The sequence below is a fragment of the Micropterus salmoides genome, unplaced genomic scaffold (assembly GCF_014851395.1).
Source record: "Micropterus salmoides isolate LMB-PRFRI ecotype aquatic unplaced genomic scaffold, ASM1485139v1 Ms_hic_scaffold_3666, whole genome shotgun sequence".
In the NCBI taxonomy this organism is placed as follows: Eukaryota; Metazoa; Chordata; class Actinopteri; order Centrarchiformes; family Centrarchidae; genus Micropterus; species Micropterus salmoides.
The window spans coordinates 14,507-38,315 of record NW_024043002.1 but is presented as its reverse complement, the minus strand read 5'-3'; the positions used below and the strand labels follow the sequence as shown (position 1 = coordinate 38,315).

The window sequence follows — 23,809 nt, the reverse complement described above, 5'->3', positions numbered from 1 at the left end:
GGGATGAAGTTGCAGAGCTTTCCCATCAGTAATAAGAATGTAGCTGTTGAATAATATTTTACATGCCCATGTCTCTGTCAGTGAGTTAATAGTTAATGTGTGTGTATCTGTCTCTCTGTTTTTTCCCCCCAAAAGTTTCCTGCCACAAGAACTTCAGAGGCAGTGAGTATTTATGGCATTCTGACATAAAGACAATGAATAGATGTAAACTAGTAGCCTAACTAAACCATAACTGAGACTAGAAAATATTTTTTTGTTAATTACCTTTCAAGACCACCGTGTCCGCGTCTTTAACGTTAAACAAGATAACCCTCTTTCTGTGTTTTTCTTCAGGTGTAAATTGCATGCTTCATGTCGTCTTCAGTCAAGGTAAAGAACTTCTGTGCATACATGTTTTAGTGCGTGTGTCTGGCTGTAACAATAGCCAGTTACGGTCAGTGCTGCTGTGCACCCCATGTGTGTAACGTTCAGTATGACCAGCAGAAAATCTGACATTTGTTACTGTTCACCAGTCATGGCCGGTGCTGAAAATGGCCAATTCTGGTCCCAGCCGATCGATCGGTGCATCTCTGAAAATGTGTGCCTATGATGAGTCCCATCATGTCCATTTATTGTCTGGACTGGGCCCCACAGAGTTTGCATTTGGAGTTTTATTTTGTGCAAGCATACACTAACAAATGTTCACATGCGACGTGGTATCTCTTATTAGCTATAGTTTATAAACACTATTGTTTTCATTTATCAAACACAATAAATAGTTATAAATAAATAAATTTCACTCTCACTTTTGCTACTTTTACTTGCTGACATCAAACTTGGAGATGAAAGAACACAAGCTTACCAGGCAAGGTTGAACATTACCTGATTGGGCAAGTGTGTCAAATATGTACTTGCACAAAGTAAATTTTTTATTTATAAGCAGTTATCAAATAACAGGACTTAAGTTAATAATTGTGGAGCTGCATGATTAAATTAGTCACAATTTCAATTGCGAAGTCAACCTGTGCGATTACATAACTACAAATGTGATTTAACTAAACAAAAAAGTGTGTGCTGCAACTACAACCTAACCTTCGCTAAGCCACACCCTGAATACTGGGCTGGCCAATCACAGCGCAGTATAGGACTCGCTCTAACCATAGACTGTATTTAAGAAATGGACTTTCTCCCATGACTCCTCTGGATCATCCAAATGGTCATTGGCAAACTGAAGACGGGCCTTGACATGTGCTGGTTTAAGCAGGGGAACCTTCCGTGGCATGCATGATTTCAAACCATGACGTCTTACTGTATTACCAACAGTAACCTTGGAAACGGTGGTCCCAGCTCTTTTCAGGTCATTGACCAGCTCCTCCCGTGTAGTTCTGGGCTGATTTCTCACCTTTCTTAGGATCATTGAGACCCCACGAGGTGAGATCTTGCGTGGAGCCCCAGTCCGAGGGAGATTGACAGTCATGTTTAGCTTCTTCCATTTTCTAATGATTGCACCAACAGTGGACCTTTTTTCAACAAGCTACTTGGCAATTTCCCCGTAGCCCTTTCCAGCCTTGTGGAGGTGTACAATTTTGTCTCTAGTGTCTTTGGACAGCTCTTTGGTCTTGGCCATGTTAGTAGTTGGATTCTTACTGATTGTATGGGGTGGACAGGTGTCTTTATGCAGCTAACGACCTCAAACAGGTGCCTCTAATTTAGGATAATAAATGGAGTGGAGGTGGACATTTTGAAGGCAGACTAACAGGTCTTTGAGAGTCAGAATTCTAGCTGATAGACAGGTGTTCAAATACTTATTTGCAGCTGTATCATACAAATAAATAGTTAAAAAATCATACATTGTGATTTCTGGATTTTTTTTTTTAGATTATGTCTCTCACAGTGGACATGCACCTACGATGACAATTTCAGACCCCTCCATGATTTCTAAGTGGGAGGACTTGCAAAATAGCAGGGTGTTCAAATACTTATTTTCCTCACTGTAACTTTGTCTAGAGAACAACAGTTTTAAAACTAAATGTACTCACCAGAGAAAGTTAACAGCCAACTCCTAATACGCTTTTTCAACAGTGCTGGTTAAATTTACACAGAGCCGAGTGTACGAGTTGGCACTAGCCTGATTGACAGGTCACCATGGTAATGTCAATCATAGATAATCCAGCCCTGAAACATACTCTGCTTTCTGGTCTATTTTAAAACAAATGGGACCATAATTTACTAAATGAACATCATGCTGTGTTGAAGAAGACTTGAAACTAGCGACTGAGACCATAAACTCATCAGGAAAGTATTTACTGGGGTAATTATTCAGCTGAGAAGTTGAAACATTTTCTGCAGATTAATTCAATGATTATTCAACTAATCGGTTAGTCTATAAAATGTCAAGAAATTGTGAAAAATGTTCATCACAATTTTCCAGCGCACATAGTGACGTCTTCACATTGTTTCTTTTATCCAACCAATAGTCCAAAACCCAAAGACTTTTCATTTACAACCATAAATGACAAAAAATAGCAGCAACTCCTTACATTTAACAAGATAAAACACAAATTTTTCACATTTTTGCTTTAAAAATGGCTGAAATGATTATCAAAATAGTTGTCGATTCATTTTCTTTTGCCAGACTAACCGTTGCAGCTCTACAGTGTATCGCAATCACAATGTTGTCCACAATAATCGGAGTATATTTTGTTTGTTTTACATATTTATGATACGCCAGAGATGTCACATTTGGCCCAAAACCGTTACGCACAATATGTGTAGTTACCTGTTTGAGCATTTTTTACATTCCCTTTTCTAACACTAATAAATGCTAGCAATCATAAGAAACCTGCTTCCATTGTTTTTAGATCAAGCATTGGAACAAGGTTTACAGATGGAGAACAGGCGACCAACAGAGAAAAAAAGTCCATCACTAGTAAGTATCAACTTCAATATATAGGACAAGCTATCACATATTATAAGGTCCCATGTTACGCAAAATGCACTTTTTCATGTCTTTTCAACATAAATGTTTCTCTGATGTTTTTTATTTTTAAAATGGATTAATCTAGTGATTATTCTAAAGATAATTCTTTTATAACTCAATTAATAAAACATCTAATATAAGTTACTCATAAAAGCATACTAGAAAAATGATAGTAGCATATTTTAAAATTAATCTAATTTACAAGTCTGATGTATTACTATATCAATAATAACAAACCCCATTTGTCGGATGTCTGATCACAAAAATACTGGACCTCAAATTCAAAAGGATTGCTGTGACACGGATAAATTTAAACAATGTATGTCAACCCTTTCCCAGAACGGGTGAGTCAGTATTTTTCTGACATATTTGACTAAAAATTTTAAATATTTCTGACTAGGGGTGTGCAATATGTTTCATCTCTGATAATAAATCGTACATTTTAAAAGCACATTTGTTGGGTCTCTGTCTAAAATACATGCAGACTTTAAATGGTCGAAGGCGATGTCGTTAAAGCTACATTCACAGTGCAAGCTTTAATGCTCAATTTGGATTTATTTTTTTAATTGACTGTTCATAATTTTTTTAATATGACCCCTATCAGACCTCAATGTGAACATGGCCTAAAAGTGACCCGCAGCGCAAAAAAATAATTTGACCTCACACACAGTACATAGTACAGAAGTAAACATGGAGGAAGTTAGTGTCTACAGTTTTATTTGATTGATGTGTAAGAAAGTGAATTGGTGAGCAAATGATAATGATGTCAGGGTTCGTGTGGTGAAGCAGGTAGTAGGTTGGAGGACCCAAATGCAGAGAGAGAGAGAGAGAGAGAGAGAGAGAGAGAGAGAGACTTGACATGACAAGCAGACCTGGGGCAGAGTGAATAAGCGACAACACAGAAACGCACACGTTACAAAATATCAGAACACAGAACTAGAACACAGTACAGAGCTTAACAGAGAACACAAGACCAGGAGTAAACACTAAAGACATGAGACACAAGACTAAGAACATGACATGGAATCAAAGACCAACTAAATAACAGATAATGAACTGACCAAACAATAACTCAGAGAAACTCAAAACACAACAGACTATATAGCAGATACTGGACACTAGACAGAACCCAAAACTCAACATACTATAAGGCAGATACTAAACTCAAAAGTGCAACACAAAGAATGGCCGACCGGCAGAGCGTGACAAATGAGGGCCAGAAGAATTTTTATTTATTTATTTATTTATTAAAATTATTAAAATGATGGCTTTTTGTGGAGCGATTAATTCTACTCAATATTTCCGCTAGCTCAGAATTGTGACGACAGACGCTTGAGGTGACGTCTGAGTCGCATTAATTCTGACTGTCCAGACTGATGTTGCATTTCAAAATATTTGACCTGGATCTCATATGGACTACAAATCCGAACTGAAAAAGATCAGATTCTATGTCACTGTTCATCACAAATTCATCAGATCTGAGTCACATATGAGCAAAAAACATCTGAATGGGTCACTTTGGCCTGTAGTCCGAACACAGCCTGTCCTCTAGGGGAATTCCTGCTTTAACTGGGCACAACACATAGATTCTTGCTCCTTGGCAGGCTTTCAGAAGTTGGCCAATCAGAAGAAAGTGGGCTTTTAGGGAGAGGAGCCTTAAAGAGACAGGAGCTAAAACGTAATGTTCAGACTAGGGCTGAATAATTTTGGAAAATAATCTAATTGCAATTTTTCAATATGTTTTTCAAAATTGTTTTTTAAGCTCTTTATCTTCTGTATTATTCAAAACAAACAAGCAATAAATTATGATATTGTATGACGCAACACAATATTAGATAAAGATTAGATAAAACTACACTGTTCTTTCCTGTAGGCCGGGCTTATATGTTATGATGAAATTAGGTAATGCTTGAATTGCATGAATTATCTTCCAACGAAAAAAAACAAGTGACGCCTGTTGTGTTTACTAGACAAGCTTAGAGATTCTCAGACAACACCGGAGTTATTGAACATTTAATAACTAGTAGGGCTGAATGATTAATTGCATTTGCAATATTATTGCGATGTGAATAAACAAGATTGCTGCGCTCTGGTCTCATGACACCCAGGAGTAAAAAATCAACTTTGCACGTTAAGCTGTACCTTGACGGCTTTAAGCTTGACAGAAGCTGATCCTACAAAAAGTTAGTGTCACATAGGGAATAAAAGTAGCACCCGCCACCCAATGGTATCTTGGTGGTGGGTGAAATCGTCGGGCCATCCGTTGCTTTTATGGACAGAAAAATGCACAACAGAAAGACACGCGTAGTAAGGTAAGGGTATTGTGGCTCAGTCAGCTCAGGAACCAAACTCACAAGTCTGAAAGAGGCCCAGTCCATCCTGAGTTACAGCCTGGTTACAGCCGGTGCTGCTCACCAGCATCGGAGGCTGCAGGGGAGGAGGTGTACTCTGGTGTTGTCGGAGAATTACTAAGCTTGTCTATTAAACACGAGGTGACACTTGGTTTTATTTTCATTGGCCAACTTTTGAACTGAACCTCAACCTGAACCTTTTTTTTTTGCTTACTGCAATATAGAAAGATGGACTCCTAGTAGTTTTGAACTGAGATAAGGACTCATTAATTGGTGAACTGTGGGTTTTGTAATAAGTGCTTACTGTATAACACACTGTGGTGAACTTTTCTTGTCGTCTATAGGAAGGCCTACCTGATGATATTATGTTATTTCACAATTTAACAAAGTTAGGCAGGAAGAGTAAGATGATGTATGAGTATCTTCCATCATAAAACATACAAACCCACTATTATTTAAGGTATTACATAGATGTAAAACTAACATAATAAACATTCTGGTAGATCATAAAAGGACAATATATAAGCTAAAATAACTTAAATGAAAATGTAAAAGTATTGGCATAATATGTAAATAGCTGTAAATTTATCATTTCTACCCTTTATTTAAATTAGGATATTTTACTATAATTTTACGGTTTTTGGCAGCCGCAACTGCCAGTCATTAGACCGTATTTTTACGATTTTTTTTTTACAGTGTAGCAAAACATGTTGAAGGTGTGTTAGTCGAAGCGCCCAGAGAAGGTATATAAACGCTGAGTTTCCCTCTCAACTACACCCTGCTACCTGCTACTGCTGCAAGTGGAACTCATCTGATCATCACAACAAGGTACGACTCTATAGAAATAAGTTTTCATCTGTTCATTATTATTTTTAGTGTTCACTTCCAGGGAAATCCCCTTTTCATGCAGTTCTTTATAATTCCTTGTTTCGGTAAAAATTCCTAAAAATTTTCATTTATCTTATCTCTATCTTATATTTATCCTGTATCACAAAATCGCATTGCTGTAGTAAACACTTTTGAAACTGTATTTTAAGTTTGTAACTAGAATTCACATGCTTATCTATGGTACATTACTTAATATACTGTGTTTACACAGATGGCATCAGCTCTTCATTTCATTGCGGTCATCTGTTTGACCAGTGGACTGTGTATTGGAGCCAATGTAAGTAATAAAATATTAATCTAAAAATAGTTTGCTGTTACTGCAATAAAAGGAAGTGAACCTGTATTTCTTTAATTCAAATCTAAAGTTAAAATAGTTAAATAGAAGTAAAGTTAAAATTAAGGTCAATACTGAATATATGTGTGTCTTCACAGGCATCAAGTGAAACAGAATCAGGTTAGTGTTTCTCAGAGTGGTGGAGGTGAAAAACTGTAGCTGCACTTGATCCTAAGATTGCTCGTTACTTAACTGTTTCTAATTTGTCCATAAATGTTGTGCTGAGGATCAATATTCTCAGACCTCCACTGGCTTTGGACCATTGGAGGCTTTTTGCATGATTGTCCTTCTAATCATCTACAATTGTGTTATAGATCATTGCTATAAAACCTGCCCTGACGGTTGGACTGTGTTTGGCCAACAATGTTACATGTTCCACAACAGTGAACAGCAGTGGGCTGATGCAGAGGTACGTTTTCAGTTATAACTGCCACACTGTAAATTTGTGATCACTCAGTTAGTAATGGTCCTCGTATGGAGGTTATTGAATTTACACGGGATCCATTGTTCCGTTGTCTCTGTTGGTACACACAGTTCAAGCATGTTCACATAGTTGTGTTAGGACTTCTCACCTCATCTCTGAGTAATTTTTTTTTTGTCTCTTTCTTCAGCGTTTGTGCACGTCTCTCGGTGGGAATCTGGCTTCCCTTCGAACCACAGCTGAGTACAAGTTCATCAGAGAGATGATTCGTAAAGTGACTGGTGTAGATAAAGACGCTTGGGTTGGAGGCTACGATGCAGCAAAGGTGAGCCTTTTAACAAAAAACAGGATCTGATTTAGCTGTCCCCTCTGTGTGCCTGATATTGAATATATACTGTAATTTGTAATGTAACTTTTTGTAATCTGACCAGTGTGATGTGGACTGTTCTTAACAGGACATAACTTTAACTAACCCTTCATAAAAAGCACCAGCTGAAACATGATTGAAAAAAATCCAACCAAATGTATAAACTCTCTGGGTGTGCGTTGAGTTAAAGGCTAAAAAACTCTAGCGCTAGCTAAATGATAATGAATAGAACTGTGGAGTTCAAACCATTAAAAAATAAACATTTAAACTGGAAAAACTAACTTATTGTTACTGATCCATGATCAGTTTTCATGGTTTTTTCTTTTACCAAAATAGTTGCTGCTGAAACATGCTCACAGCAACATCTGTGGATTATCTTCAGTAACATGGACATGATTTCTGAAAAAAGGTTTTTGCAAAAAGTCATTTTTGTTTTTAGCATCACAAACAAAATTATACATGAGCAGTGGACATTTCTTCACAATTAGCATGGATAGATGCCACTAGGGGTGAAATAATTTATTTTGTGATTGGCGTGAATTGACACTTAAATACCTCCTTTTCCAGGAGGGTGTGTGGCTGTGGAGTGATGGTTCAAAGTACAACTTCAAAGGCTGGGCTGCAGGGGAACCCAACAACGCTGGTGGAAGAGAAAGCTGTATGGAGATTAACTTTACAGGTACAACTTAATTATCTGACTCATGTTGGATGACCCTCATTGTTGGATGTTTACTTTTCTTACTCTCTGTTTTTCAGTATGTGCTTTCATTTGCAACCATGAATCATGTTATAACGCAGGTTTCTGAGGGTGCTATATGAAGAGAGTCTTACTTAATGTAAATGCAAACAATATCATTGTGAGAACTTTTCATCTGAGCCCTCTAATGTGCAATTATTGTTTCTTTAAAAAAAATCTGTCTTCAGGAAAAGATTATGTCAACGATGCCAACTGTGATATCAACAAATCCATTGTTTGTGGCATGCGCCTGTGAAGATCTACGCCAGGTGCTGACACTTCCCCAATGATGATGTCACAACCCCACTGATGTCACAGTTCTGATAAATTTCAGTTGAATCAATAAACAAATATATCATGTTCAGCTATCTGTCTCACCTCTTTAGTTTGCTATCTCATGCACCGCCGAAGCTCCCTTCACTCTACTCTTAAAATTTGATATCAGAATGATCCATATTTAGAGCATGTACTCAGAGAAGCAACACAAGACAATGACACTGTGACAGAACAACTTCAAAGTAAAATTGGGAGTCAATAAGTCAACTCATTTTATGAAAAGTTTTTCATTAATACTTTGATTAAAAACCAAAGAGGCATCTTATAAACACTACAGTAGTAGAGAACAGATTTCAATAGTAAACTCTTTGTTTAGCATACAAATGCAAAGTATAGTAATCATAGTAAACCTGTCAGTTTCCATTTGAGCATTCACACCTGAAAGTCCGCACCAAGGTCAGAACCAAAGTTTTGATACATTTTGTCACATTTGGTTAGTTTTGGTTTGGTTTTATACTGCAATAATGTGAGCGCACTAAAGACCTTTACGGGACAGACTTGCGTCCTGTCGACATCGTCTATGTGGGCTGCGTCTCCCAATACTTGACACTGGTTTAAAAACAGTTCCACAGGTAGCTTTAAAAAGAATGAATGAATGAGGGAGGAACAGATGGATATCATTGCCTCTATATTGTTATTATTATGTCATGAGGCTACTACCTGCAGCACCAACGAGCCTATAGCCAACTTGAGGCTCGTTCAAATTTGTTAAATAAATTTCCTTTTTCTGCAAACATTACATCTTCACCAGCAGGAAAGGAGGAAAAGGCTGCAAGCAATCCTTCTGCACCTCGGTTTGAGACGAGACCAAAGCCATGCTTCTACAGAGGCTTTCTGTTTCAAAATATGAGCTGTGACCGGAGATTTATAATTGTGTCCTTATTTCAGTGTATTTCCCCGTGCATTTTTTATTGCCGGTTCACATGGGAATCATGTAAACCATGTAAATAGTCTGAAAGTCCGGACCATCCAAAAAATATGGCAAAAACCATAAAATTATAGTAAAATATCCTAATTTAAATAAAGGGTAGAAATGATAAATTTATAGCTATTTACATATTATGCCAATACTTTTACATTTTCATTTAAGTTATTCTTATATATTGTCCTTTTATGATCTACCAGAATGTCTATGATGTTAGTTTTACATGTATGTAATACCTTAAATAATAGTGGGTTTGTCTGTAATTTTGGTTCGGATAAAACTGAAAAATCTAAAGGTTCGGACCAAACAACGTAAATGTGAAAGCCCCCTTATGCTCAATGTGAATGGGTGAATGTGATCTAATGTAAAATTCAATTGAATTGAATTGAATTTTATTTATATAGTGCCAAATCACAACAACAGTTATCCCTATAAAAAAACACACCATTTACCATATATATAGATTTTGCTCATGGATAGTGACATTAGTGTCTGAATGAGCACTTAAGAGATCTAATAATAAATACACACACACACACACACACTCATATATAGTATATATATGTGTATGTATGTGTGGCCGGTCTGGTTGTATTGTTTAGCCAGCTCCTGATTTCTCAGCAAAAACAAAGGCAGTGCAGAGATGCACCACAGAAATATGTTGTCAATATTCAAAAGCCATAACATTCATCCAATTTTGCAATCGTTGCTCATATTCCAAAATGAGAAACCACGAGCAGACCAACCATATATATATATATATATATATATCTAAAGTGCTCATTCAGACAGTAACGTCACTATCCATGAGCAAATATATGGTAAATGGTCTGTGTTGTGTAGCACCTTTCTAGTCTTACGACCACTCGTAGCGCTTTAATACCACATCACATTCACCCCTTCACAAACATTCACACTGAGCCTAAGTGCTCAACAAAGAGTTTACTATTGAAATGTTCTATACTATTGTAGTGTTTATAAGATGTCTCTAAGGTTTTTAATCAAGTCATTGTCTTGTTTTGCTTCTCTGTATCTCACATCCCAAACTAGTTGAGTATATGCTCTACATATGGGGTTTATTTTGAGTAGAGAGAGGGGAGCTTCGGTGGTGGCATGAGATAGCAATTTAAAGAAGTGAGACAGATAGCTGAACATGATATATTTGTTTATTGATTCAACTGAAATAAATCAGAACTATGACATCATCAGTGGGGTTGTGACATCATTGGGGATGTGTCATGCCTGGCGTCGGGCGTAGATCTTTACAGGTGCACCCCACAAACAAAAGGTTTGTTGATATCACAGTTGGCATCGTTGACATAATCTCTTTCTGAGGACAGATTTTTTTTAAAGAATCAATAATTGCACATTAGAGGCCTCAGATACAAAGTTCTCATAATGAAATTGTTTGCATTTTCTCAATTAAGCATGTAAAACTGTCTTCATATAACACTCAATTTATTATAACATGATTCATGGTTGCAAATGAAAGCACATACTGAAAAACAGAGAGTAAGAAAAGTAAACATCCAACAATGAAGGGAAAGGCCAACAATAAAAGTTAATCTCCATACAGTTCTCTCTTCCACCAGCGTTGTTGGGTTCCCCTGCAGCCCAGCCTTTGAAGTCATACTTTGAACCATCACTCCACAGCCACACACCCTCCTGAAACAAAAGGTTTTAAGAGAGTTTATACATTTGCTTAGATTTATTTCAATCATGTTTTAGCTGGTGCTTTTTATGAAGGGTTAGTTAAAGTTATGTCTTGTTAAGAACAGTCCACATCACACTGGTCAGATTACAAAAAGGTAGATTACAAACAGAATATTTTCAATATCAGGCACACAGGGGACAGCTAAATCAGATCCTGTTTTTTGTTAAAAGGCTCACCTTTGCTGCATCGTAGCCTCCAACCCAAGCGTCTTTATCTACACCAGTCACTTTATGAATCATCTTTCTGATGAACTTGTACTCGTCTGCGGTTTGAAGGGAAGCCAGATTCCCACCGAGAGAAGTGCACAAACGCTGAAGAAAGAGACAAAGTGAGAAACAAAAGTGACAGAAAGAAAGAAAATTACAAACAGGGATGAGGTGAGAAGTCCTAACACGACCATGTGAACATGCTTGAACTGTGTGTACCAACAGAGTGGACAACAGAACAATGGATCCTGTGAAAATTCAATAACCTTCATATGGGAACTTCTACTGCTAACTGAGTGATCACAAATTTACAGTGTGGCTGTTATAACTGAAAACGTACCTCTGCATCAGCCCACTGCTGTTCACTGTTGTGGAACATGTAACATTGTTGGCCAAACACAGTCCAACCGTCAGGGCAGGTTTTATAGCAATGATCTATAACACAATTGTAGATGATTAGAAGGACAATCATGCAAAAAGCCTCTGGTGGTCCAAAGTCAGTGGAGGTCTGAGAATATTGATCCTCAACACAACATTTATGGACACATTAGAAAAAGGTAAGTAAGAAGAAATTTTAGGATCAAGTGCAGCTACAGTATTTCACCTCCACCACTCTGAGAAACACTAACCTGATTCTGTTTCACTTGATGCCTGTGAAGATACAGAAATATTCAATATTGAAGTCATCTTGGATTTGTCTCTACTTGCAACTTTAGATTTGAATTCAAAAATACAGGTGACAGGACGTTGCATTTTATTTCAAAAATCAAAATGTGTTTGTTCACTTCCTTTTATTGCAAATATTCTTAAAACGTTCAGTTTTATTAATGTTGAAAACATAATGTTGGACTGTAGAGCTCTTGAAAGACCGGTTTTAGTTAGTTATTTTAAGTTTAGGTGTTATTATTAAATTTATATTTATTACTTACATTGGCTCCAATACACAGCCCACTGGTCAAACAGATGACCGCAATGAAATGAAGAGCTGATGCCATCTGTGTAGACAGTATGTTAATGAAGTAATACACTGTAGATAAGTATATGCATTATTTTAATGTGAATGTTAATTACAACATAAAAATGACAGCAATGCTATTTGGTGATACAGGAAGATAAAATAACAAAAGTAATTTTACAGAAACAAGGAATTATAAAGAACTGCATGAAAAGGGGTTTTTACCTGGAAGTGAACACTAAAAATAATTAAAGCTGCAAGCAGCGTTGGGCGGGCCCTCGCACTTGTAGCGCGTCCGCGCGTGAGCCGGCCGAGTTGCACATTCTGGAGCTCTGCCGGTGCGGCTGTGAATTTGTTACGCGGTTCCGACGCCGCATGAAGGTGCTATATGTCACTTCCTGTGTCCCTATGTGGAGCTACATAGCACTTGCCGCTATGAATATAAATCGGTATTGGCGTGTAGATGTCTGCGGGGTGGGAGAGTTATCAAGCACGTAAAGTTTGTTTCAGATGTGACCATGTACACTGAACAATAATGTACACAAACAATAAAATAAATTCCTTTTATATTTCCCTGCCTTGTTGTTTATGTGTACATACAGAGGAAGAATGTGAGAACAACACACATTTCATCGTACTGTGTTTCTGCTCCAGCCTGCCTAAAAGAAAAGCGTTTTTGGGATTAAATGGACTTTATAAGCTGCTGCAGTGCAGGATGAACTCAGAATAGACCCATTTCTCACCTTGTTATTCTAAACCATGCAACGAAGAAGAAGAAATGCATAATAAATCCTGGGACAAAATCTGTCCACAAATACTGTACAGCATGTAGTCTAATGAACAAGACTTGTGTTATAGCTGACTTGGGCAGTGAAATGTTTAATTTTTTTAATTCATGTGGTCATAGTTGTCCACAACTCAAATCAGAATATAAGAAGAAATGTTTTATACCACCTCAAGAAGGCTTCCTATCAGAAAGGTAGGAAGGTATTTCAAATGTACAACTGCAGTACTTAAATCTAAGTAAAGTAATTTCCCTGACATTACTGTGTTACGCATGTAACAGGTTTTATACTTCCTGTGAGTATAATCCAATCAATCTTATTTTCATACTGTATATCCGTTGTGTAATTTGATAAATTGTGTTGTATGTGGTGCTCGCATCGGGTACTACTGAGACTTCATTGCCCTCTTCAGAGAAGACTCTGACTGCAACATGCGTCTTTGTAAAGAGAGAAACAGACAGAAAAAGTCTCTAACTCTGCCTGTCAGCTCGCTCTGCTCCGTTAAAACTGAATTTACCATACAGAATTGAATACGAGTGCACTCCAGATTTAGCTGCAGCCAGCTGACCGTGTGCTTCTCCCTATACCGCAGTTCTGTGTCCATGCATGCAGCAAACTGAAAGCACTGTCTGTCGGAGCGTCTACGTGAAAAGAGAAGGAAGACATTGCTGGTAGTATTGTCTTCAGAGTTGTTAAACACCTCAGCGCACTGAAGGAAGCCATCTGACTGTGTGAGGGGCAAGATCGTTGATGTCTGCAGGCAGAGTAGGAGCTCTCCTGTCTGACTGGTCCACCAATAGCAGAGAAGATGACCCCTTGAGACACAGCCCCTCCTCATTTGCATAATGAGGCAGAAATGCATACAAAAATTTAAAAAAGACAGGCAGAAATAAATACCATGGGTGAAAATAAATAAGGTAAATAAATACAAAGGAAGAATAAAACAGACAAAAATATTAAAACACACACATAAATAAATACATTAAAAAATTAGTAATAAATAAAGTTGAATAAACAAATAAGGTAATTATAACAAAGGTGAATAAGTAAAGGCACTAATTAAAATATATACATTTATGTCTCCTTGTATAATTTAATTACTACCTACATTTATTTATTTACTTTATTTTTTTGTGTATTTAATTGGATGCTTATTTATTTATTGAGCATTTATTTATTTCTGTATTTATTTCTGACTGTGTCAGGATCGGTCCTCCATAACGGGGTGGGAGAGTTATCAAGCACGTAAAGTTTGGTTCAGATGTGAGCATGTACACTGAAGTTACAACAACTTCCTGTGTCATGGCGAAGACTTGATCTCTGACGCCACGCCACGGACACACCCATTGACGAAAACTCGCAAATAGCACAACTTTTCATCTTCAATGCCTTTAGAAGGCACAGCACAAATTTGAAGTCGGTCGGACTAAATCCCTAGGAGGAGTTCGTTAAAGTACGAAGTGTGTAAATCATCCAAAATTTGACGTAAAATTCAAAATGGCCTACTTCCTGTTGATTTAGGGCATCGCTCCAAGAGGCTTTTTTGTGCGTCTGGACAAGATACACGTACCACAGAAAATTTGTGCACGTAGGTAAAACGTGCGGCGGGGGCTGCTTCGTTAAAAGTCACTTCCTGTTGCCAGCAGGTGGCGCTATGACTGTCTGTGAATGTCAGCATGTACATGTGTTCAGGGCGGGACTCTCATCCTACATGTACAGTTTGGTCCAGATGTGAGCATGTACACTGAAGTTACGACAACTTCCGTGTCATGGCGAAGAGTTGATCTTTGACGCCACGCCACGGACACGCCCATTGACGAAAACTTGCAAATAGCACAACTTTTCATCTTCAATGCCTTTAGAAGGCACAGCACAAATTTGAGGTCGGTCGGACTAAATCCCTAGGAGGAGTTCGTTAAAGTACGAAGTGTGTAAATCATCCAAAATTTGACGTAAAATTCAAAATGGCCGACTTCCTGTTGGGTTTAGGCTATGGCTCCAAGAGACTTTTTGTGTGTCTGGACAAGATACACGTACCACAGAAAATTCGTGCACGTAGGTAAAACGTGCGGCGGGGGCTGCTTCGTTAAAAGTCACTTCCTGTTGCCAGCAGGTGGCGCTATGACTGTGGGTGAATGTCAGCATGTACATGTGTTCAGGGCGGGACTCTCATCCTACATGTACAGTTTGGTCCAGATGTGAGCATGTACACTGAAGTTACGACAACTTCCGTGTCATGGCGAAGAGCTGATCTTTGACGCCACGCCACGGACACGCCCATTGACGAAAACTGGCAAATAGCACAACTTTTCATCTTCAATGCCTTTAGAAGGCACAGCACAAATTTGAGGTCGGTCGGACTAAATCCCTAGGAGGAGTTCGTTAAAGTACGAAGTGTGTAAATCATCCAAAATTTGACGTAAAATTCAAAATGGCCGACTTCCTGTTGGGTTTAGGCTATGGCTCCAAGAGACTTTTTTGTGCGTCTGGACAAGATACACGTACCACAGAAAATTCGTGCACGTAGGTGAAACGTGCGGCGGGGGCTGCTTCGTTAAAGGTCACTTTCTGTTGCCAGCAGGTGGCGCTATGACTGTGGGTGAATGTCGGCATGTACATGTGTTCAGGGCGGGACTCTCATCCTACATGTACAGTTTGGTCCGGATGTGAGCATGTACACTGAAGTTACAACAACTTCCTGTTTCATTGCGAATCATCGACGCCACGGACACGCCCATTGACGAAAACGCGCAAATAGCACAACTGTTCATCGTCAATGCCTTTAGAAGGCACAGCAGAAATTTGACGTCGATCCGACTAAATCCCTAGGAGGAGTTCGTTAAAGTACGAAGTGTGTAAATCATCCAAAAATGGCCGTAAAATTCAAAATGGCCGACTTCCTGTTGACTTTAGGCTATGGGTTCTTGAGGCTTTTTTGTGCGTCTTGATACGATACATGTCCCCAGAAAATTTCGTACATGTAGGTTGAACGTGAACGAGGGGCTAATCATTTCCAATTTTCTAGGTGGCGCTAGCGAGTCATTTTGCCACGCCCATGTGCGAAACTTGTAGAATACGAAATTTTTCACCGGTTCTGACATGTTTGCAAATTTTGGTGAGTTTTCGAGTATGTTTAGGCCATGTCATTTGGGCCTACTTTGCAGAAAAAAAAAAAATATATATATATATATATATATATAATCCGAGCAAATTCAATAGGGACCTCGCACGGTCGTGCTCGGGCCCTAAATATAATCCGAGCAATTTCAATAGGGACCTCGCACGGTCGTGCTCGGGCCCTAATAATCCGAGCAAATTCAATAGGGACCTCGCACGGTCGTGCTCGGGCCCTAATAATGAACAGATGATAACTCGTTTCTATAGATAAGAGTCGTACCTTGTTGTGATGATCAGATGAGTTCCACTTGCAGCAGTAGCAGGTAGCAGGGTGTAGTTGAGAGGGAAACCCAGCGTTTATATACCTTCTTCGGGCGCTTCGACTAACACACCTGAAACATGTTTTTCTATGATCATATGATATTGTTTGACTAAAAAAAATGTTTAGTAAAAAACATGTGTAATCTGTTATGTACATAGCCCTATAGCTATCACCTACAGCATGTACTTCAGAAATTCAAACAGGGGTCTGTGGAGTGATGCTACCCTGTGGGTATTTGCAGTTTATCATGGTTAAACCTCACAGTCCAGTGCAATCTACTAAGAGTTACAAACAAGGACTATCTGGAAATTAAGCACACATCATTGAATGGCATTGTTTTAGACTCAAAAATCTCATCATCAAATCATCAACAACTAACCTCATAAACCCACCATGTTTTCCCAAACTCAGATGATTTGAAAGCAGATACATTTTTTAAAAAGCTAAAAAAAGCTAATCTCATAGGGCTCCAAGATTGCTATACATTCTACTTCAGTAAAACCCTTTGCGGTGCTTTATAATGATGACTTTAACTGTAACATCTTGTTTGTACAATCAGTGGCACATTGATGTTCATGTTAAACCAGTGGAGGTCTTAGAATGTTGTCCCTGAACACAACATTTATGGACAGTGAACACATTTAAAACAGTTAAGAAATGAGCAATCTTAGGATGAAGTGCAGCTACAGTATTTCACCTCCACCACTCTGAGAAGCAAAAACCTGATTCTGTCTCACTTGATGCCTGTGAAGACACAGAATTGGCCTTCAGTATGGAAATCATTTTGCATTTGCCTCTATTTTGAACTTTCAATTTGAATTAAAAATACAGAGTTTTATTGATCAAAATATGTTTTGTTCACTTCCTTTTATTTCAAAAATTCTTAAAACATTAAATTTCATTATTGTTGGTAACATAATGTTGGGCTGTAAGCTGAGCTCTTGGAGGAGCGGTTTTATGTAATGTTTAATTTGTTTATTCTTGGCACTAAATAACTGTTTTGATGTCTTCGACCCCACCACAGCACTGAGACGGCTCTTGTTAAGGTCTTCAACATTGACAGTGGCAGAATTTCAGTCTTGGTATTATTGGATTTCAGTGCTGCTTTCGACTCGGTTGACCATAACATATTACTAGCCAGACTGGAAAACTGAGTGGGATTTTCTGGCACAGTACTAAACTGGTTTGAATCTTACTTAAAGGACAGGGACTACCTTGTATGTAATTACACATCTGAGCTAACAAAATGACCTGTGGAGTTCCCCAAGGCTCCATTCTGGGGCCTCTTCTGTTTAACATCTACATGCTTCCACTGGCTCAGATTTTGATAAACAAAATAACCATTTCCCCAGGACACTATGATCCCATACAGGAGCTGAGTAACTGTATTAAACAAATCAACAATTGGATGTGCCAGAATGTTCATCAATTAAAAAGATAAAACCGAAGTCATTGTTTTTGGTGCCAAGGAAGATTGATTAAAGTCACCTCTCAGCTTTAATCACTAATGTTAAAAACCACAAACCAAGCCAGAAATCTTGAATTTTAGCAGCCATATTAAGACAATTACAGTCAGCCTACTATCAAGAATATATTAAGAATTAAAGGACTTATGTCTCTGCAGGACGTGGAAAAACTTGTTCATTCATTTATCTTCAGTTGACTCGACTTCTGTCTTTACAGGTCTCACTAAAAAATCGAACAGACGATGATTCAGAATGCTGCTGCTAGAGTCCTCACTAAGACAAAAAATTGCTGCTGTCCACCCTGCTGTCATTCTGTGGGAAACACAGAAAAATAGGATCACATCACTCCAGTTCTGAGGTCTTTACACTGACTTCCTGTCTGTCAGATAATTTATTTCAAAATCCTGCTGTTGGTTTATAAAGCACTAAATGGTTTAGGGCAGAAATATAGTGCTGATCTTCTGCAACATTATTAACCATCCAGACCTCTCAGGTCGCCTGGAACAGGTCTGCTCTTTGTCCCCAGACTGAAACAAACTTCCAGAAAACTGCAGGTTGGCTGTAATTATTTTAAATCAAGACTGAAGACTTTTCTTTTTATCACTGCCTTTAATTGTTGATGATTTGATGATGAGATTTTTGAGTTAAAAAAAATGCCATTCAATGATGTGTGCTTAATTTCCAGATAGTCCTTGTTTGTAACTCTTAGTAGATTGCACTGGACTATGAGGTTTAACAAAGATAAATTGCAAACAGCCACAGGGTAGCATCACTCCACAGACCCCTGTTTGAATTTCTGAAGTACATGCTGTAGGTGATAGCTATAGGGCTATGTACATAACAGATTACACATGTTTTACTAAAATAGTCAAACAATAACAAGGTACGACTCTTATCTATAGAAACGAGTTTTCATCTGTTCATTATTATTTTAGTGTTCACTTCCAGGGAAATCCCCTTTTCATGCAGTTCTTTATAATTCCTTGTTTCTGTAAAACTTGTTACTTTTGTTATTTTATCTTCCTGTATCACCAAATAGCATTGCTGTCATTTTATGTTGTTATTAACATTCACATTAAAGTAATGCATATACTTATCTACAGTGTATTACTTCATTAACATATTGTCTTTACACAGATGGCATCAGCTCTTCATTTCATTGCGGTCATCTGTTTGACCAGTGGGCTGTGTATTGGAGCCAATGTAAGTAATAAAATATAAATTTAATAATAAACATAAAACCGGTCTTGCAAGAGCTCTACAGTCCAACATTATGTTTTCAAGCGTCCTGTCACCTGTATTTTTTTATTCAAATCTAAAGTTGCAAGTAGAGACAAATCAGAATATTTCTGTATCTTCACAGGCATCAAGTGAAACAGAATCAGGTTAGTGTTTCTCAGAGTGGTGGAGGTGAAATGCTGTTTCAGCACTTGATCCTAAGATTTCTTCTTACTTACCTTTTTCTAATGTGTCCATAAATGTTGTGCTGAGGATCAATATTCTCAGACCTCCACTGGCTTTGGACCACCAGAGGCTTTTTGCATGATTGTCCTACTAATCATCTACAATTGTGTTATAGATCATTGCTATGAAACCTGCCCTGACGGTTGGACTGTGTTTGGCCAACAATGTTACATGTTCCACAACAGTGAACAGCAGTGGGCTGATGCAGAGGTACGTTTTCAGTTATAACTGCCACACTGTATTTGTGATCACTCAGTTAGCAGTAGAAGTTCCCATATGAAGGTTATTGAATTTACACAGGATCCATTGTTCTGTTGTCCACTCTGTTGGTACACACAGTTCAAGCATGTTCATGTAGTGTGATGTTAGTTGATGATGTTCTTTATCCATCTCTGTTAGTAGTTTTATTTCTCTTTCTGTCACTTTTGTTTCTCACTTTGTCTCTTTCTTCAGCGTTTGTGCACGTCTTTCGGTGGGAATCTGGCTTCCCTACAAACCGCAGACGAGTACAAGTTCATCAGAAAGATGATTCGTAAAGTGACTGGTGTAGATAAAGACGCTTGGGTTGGAGGCTACGATGCAGCAAAGGTGAGCATTTTAGCAAAAAACAGGATCTGATTTAGCTGTCCCCTCTGTGTGCCTGATATTGAGTATATACTGTTTGTAATCTACCTTTTTGTAATTTGACCAGTGTTATGTGGACTATTTTAACACGACATAACTGTAACCCTTCAAAAAAACGCCAGCTAAAACATGATTGAAAAAATCCAACCAAATGTATAAACTCTCTTAAAACCTTTTGTTTCAGGAGGGTGTGTGGCTGTGGAGTGATGGTTCCAAGTACGCCTTCAAAGGCTGGGCTGCAGGGGAACCCAACAACGCTGGTGGAAGAGAGAACTGTATGGAGATTAACTTTGCAGGTACAACTTAATTATCTGATAGAAACCTTATATTGTTGGCCTTTCCCTTTATTTTGGATGTTTACTTTCTTACTCTTTGTTTTTCAGTATGTGCTTTCATTTGCAAGTGTGAATCATGTTATAACGCAGGTTTTTGAGAGTGCTATATGAAGAGAGTCTTACTTAAAGTAAAATGTAAACAATATCATTGTGAGAACTTTTCATGTGAGGCCTCTAATGTGCAATTATTATTTCTTTAAAAAAATCTGTCTTCAGGAAAAGATTATGTCAACGATGCCAACTGTGATATCAACAAATCCATTGTTTGTGGCATGCGCCTGTGAAGATCTACGCCCTACGCCAGGTGCTGACACATCCCCAATGAAGATGTCAAAAAACCCCAGATGATGTCACAGTTCTGATATATTTTAGTTGAATCAATAAACAAATATATCATGTTCAGCTATCTGTCTCACCTCTTTATATTGGTCTTTCCCTCTCTCTACTCTTAAAATTTGATATCAAAATGATCCCCATATTTAGAGCACATACTAGTACTATTTCACCCAAATAGATACAGAGAACAGAGAAGCAAAACAAGACAATGACACTGTGACAGAACAACTTCAAAGTAAAATTGGGAGTCAATAAGTCAACTCATTTACGAAAAGTTTTAATTATTAATTAATACTTTGATTAAAAGATTCATCTTATAAATACTACAGCAGTAGAGAACAGATTTCAATAGTAAATTCTTTGGTTTACATACAAGAGCAAAGTATAATAATCATAGTAATCCTGTCAGTTTCTATTTGAGCATTTAAGGGGCTTTCAAACCTGAATGTCTGCACCAAGGTCCTATGGGATAAATATCCTGTCATGTTTCAAAACAAAAAAAAAGTTGAAACTAAGTGTTTGAAAATTCAAAATCTTACCAAATTCCCTTTCGCAGGGAACTCTACACTGCGTCGTTGAAAACGACTCTATGGGGTAGCTCCTCGAGCGCCTGCCTGTGAAGTACGAATGAAACTAATCCAATCCTAATTGGTGTTCTGCCGTGGTGTATCATGTTACAGCATACCCGGAAGCATAAAAGGACGCCGGCACACACACACAACAGCTTTCGCTCTTCTGCAAGCGCTCTCTGTGAAACTGTCCTCTTCTCTGCTGAGCTGTCGGTCGTGAGACTTATTGAATGGCGAGTGAGAAACAGCGGTACACTCAGTGTGTGTACCCCTGTCCTAGATACATCACAAGTGGGGACACGCATCAGCTGTGTGTGTATTGTTTAGGAGCACCGGGCCATTTTTGGAAAGGATGGCCAGGCTCGCGGTCCCCCCTGGCTCGGGTCGAGGCTGCTGAGGCACTTCCTCGTTCATCGTCCGAGGATTCTGTGGCGCCCGCTCAGGATTCAGAGGCCTGCTCTGCGGCTTCCTCAGCCTGTGGCGACCACCCGATGCCCGAGCTGTCTGCTTCTGAGGAGGTGGACGTGCTCAGCATTGGTAGCGAGGAACGTGAGCCTTGTTCGCCAACTCCGGTTCCCGCTTATAATGAGCTGGTGGAGGTTGTGACGCGGGCTGTGGCCAGGCTCAACATCAGCTGGCCGCAAACTCGGCAGGCTAATCCTTGTCTGAGCAAGCTGGACGACAGATTCCTGCAGCCCCGGTCCCGACCTCAGCGCCGGGGCTTGCCATTTTTCCCGGATCTTCATGACGAAATCTCCAGATCCTGGGTGAGGCCCCACTCTTTTCGCATCTCATCACCTACGTTATACAATTAGTTTCTCCATTGCTGCTCAAGGTCCGGTCTGGGTGGGGTGGCCCAAGCGGCCGTCTCCGGCCGTCCCCTAGCTCCCCCCATCGCCAGGAACAAAAGGAGAGCATTGCCTCCAGAGCCCCTGCCACGGGAGTCTGGCAACAGAGGAAACGCTCTCAGCCGGAGCCCGCCCGCCAGAGGGGCAACCTGAGGGATGTCCTTCAGGCGAGGAGAAGTTTGGGGAAGAGGTCCTGACGCGGGGCGTGGGACCGCTGGGGCCGCCCCCTTGGCGGTGGAACAACTGAGGTTGTTCTCGCAGCAGAGCCCCCAGGAAAGGGGTGTGGTCCCGCCGTCTTTGGCGCTTCGGGTCGCATCGGTTTCCAGCGCACGCACGGTGTGGCGTACGCCCCAAGAGCGCCGCTTCAGGGGGTTGGGAACAGTGCTCAAAACACACCTGCGGCTGGTCTCGAGAGGCCGGTTCCCTTAGTGGATTTTGCAGACGCATGGCGACATCTTCCAAACATCTCACCGTGGGTCCTGAATATAATAAGGCGTGGATACGGACTGTAGTTCAGTCACCGACCCCCCAAGTTTGCTGGGGTGGTGCCGACTACAGTGGTTCCAGAACAGGATTGGGTTATGGAACAGGAAGTGCAGGCTCTGCTGGTCAAAGGGGCCGTAGAATGTGTTCCCCTGCCAGACCGGGTTTTACAGCCGGTAATTTATAGTTCCAAAGAAGGACGGCAGGCAGGCCCATTTTAGACCTGAGGCAGTTGAATCACACCCTGAGAGGTTTCAGGTTCAAGATTCTCACTATTCCCATCATCGTGGATCAAATCAGATCCGGGGATTGGTTTTTCACGATAGATCTAGTTCGTCATGGCTCCTTCCTTCCATGTCACAGGAGGTTCCTGAGGTTCGCGTTCGGGGGCGACGCGTACCAGTATCGGGTTCTTCTGTTCGGCCAAGTACTCTCTCCCCGCACGTTCACCAAGTGTATGGATGCAGCTCTGGCTCCATTGACGCTTCAGGGCATCCTCATACTGAATTATATAGCCCAGTCTCGAGATATGGCGGTTCGGCATCAAGATGTCGTCCTTGCGTGTTGGTACCGGCCCAGAAGACTACATTTCTGGGTGTAGTGTGGGACTCGGTTACGATGCGGGCACGTATGTTCCCACACGTGTCGAGTCCATCCTGACCATGGTGTCCAGGATGAAGCTAGGCCAGGCCGTCACTGTGAAGAGCTTCCAAAGGCTGCTGGACCTCATGGCAGCGGCATCCAGCATCATACCTCTGGCCCTTCTACACATGAGGCCCCTTCAGTGGTGGCTGAAAACCAGGGTGTTTCACAGTGGGGAAATCTGTTCCGTGTAATCAGGGTCACGCGCAGGTGCCTTCAGTCCCTATTACTGTGGAAGAAACCATGGTTCCTGTACAAGGGGCCAGTGTTAGGAGCGTCGTGTCGCCGGAATGCGTCTCGACCGATGCCTCCCTCACCGGCTGGGGCGCCATCACGGACAGATGCTTTGTCCAGGGTCTGTGGCAGGACCATCATCACTCTTGGCAAATAAATTGCCTGGAGATGTTGGATTATTCTCTGGTCCCAGGGGAAAGTGTTGGCTGCCTTCCACCCCTTTCAGTTGGCTTCGCCCAGGGACCTCACGGTCAAGATGGCGTTTCTCTTGGCCATCACCTCTATTAATAGGGTGGGGGATCTTCAAGCACTGGCAGTGACGCCAGACTGCTTGGAATTTACCCCTGGCGGAGTGAAGGCCGTCTTGCATCCAAGGCCTGGCTATGTGCCTA

At 40.0% G+C, this 23,809-nt stretch overlaps 3 protein-coding genes across 3 annotated transcripts; 2 read left to right on the top strand and 1 right to left on the bottom strand.

Moving 5' to 3' along the window:
- The first annotated feature begins 6,006 nt into the window (after window positions 1-6,006).
- LOC119884779 (galactose-specific lectin nattectin-like) lies at window positions 6,007-8,420 on the top strand. Its single transcript, XM_038695096.1, has 7 exons — window positions 6,007-6,138; window positions 6,410-6,475; window positions 6,631-6,652; window positions 6,847-6,941; window positions 7,144-7,278; window positions 7,888-7,999; window positions 8,245-8,420. Exons 2-7 carry the CDS (start codon window positions 6,410-6,412, stop codon window positions 8,310-8,312), a joined length of 498 nt encoding a protein of 165 aa, XP_038551024.1. The 5' UTR covers window positions 6,007-6,138; the 3' UTR covers window positions 8,313-8,420.
- A 2,159-nt stretch (window positions 8,421-10,579) lies between these two features.
- On the bottom strand, window positions 10,580-16,468 carry LOC119884783 (galactose-specific lectin nattectin-like). Its single transcript, XM_038695098.1, has 7 exons — window positions 16,375-16,468; window positions 12,167-12,232; window positions 11,867-11,888; window positions 11,578-11,672; window positions 11,208-11,342; window positions 10,817-10,982; window positions 10,580-10,647 (listed from the first exon to the last, which is right to left on the bottom strand). The coding sequence occupies exons 2-7, from the start codon at window positions 12,230-12,232 to the stop codon at window positions 10,580-10,582; spliced, it is 552 nt and encodes a 183-aa protein (XP_038551026.1). The 5' UTR covers window positions 16,375-16,468.
- A 2,551-nt stretch (window positions 16,469-19,019) lies between these two features.
- On the top strand, window positions 19,020-20,707 carry LOC119884781 (galactose-specific lectin nattectin-like). Its single transcript, XM_038695097.1, has 6 exons — window positions 19,020-19,085; window positions 19,246-19,267; window positions 19,462-19,556; window positions 19,800-19,934; window positions 20,155-20,266; window positions 20,522-20,707. The coding sequence occupies exons 1-6, from the start codon at window positions 19,020-19,022 to the stop codon at window positions 20,587-20,589; spliced, it is 498 nt and encodes a 165-aa protein (XP_038551025.1). The 3' UTR covers window positions 20,590-20,707.
- The last annotated feature ends 3,102 nt before the right edge of the window (window positions 20,708-23,809 follow it).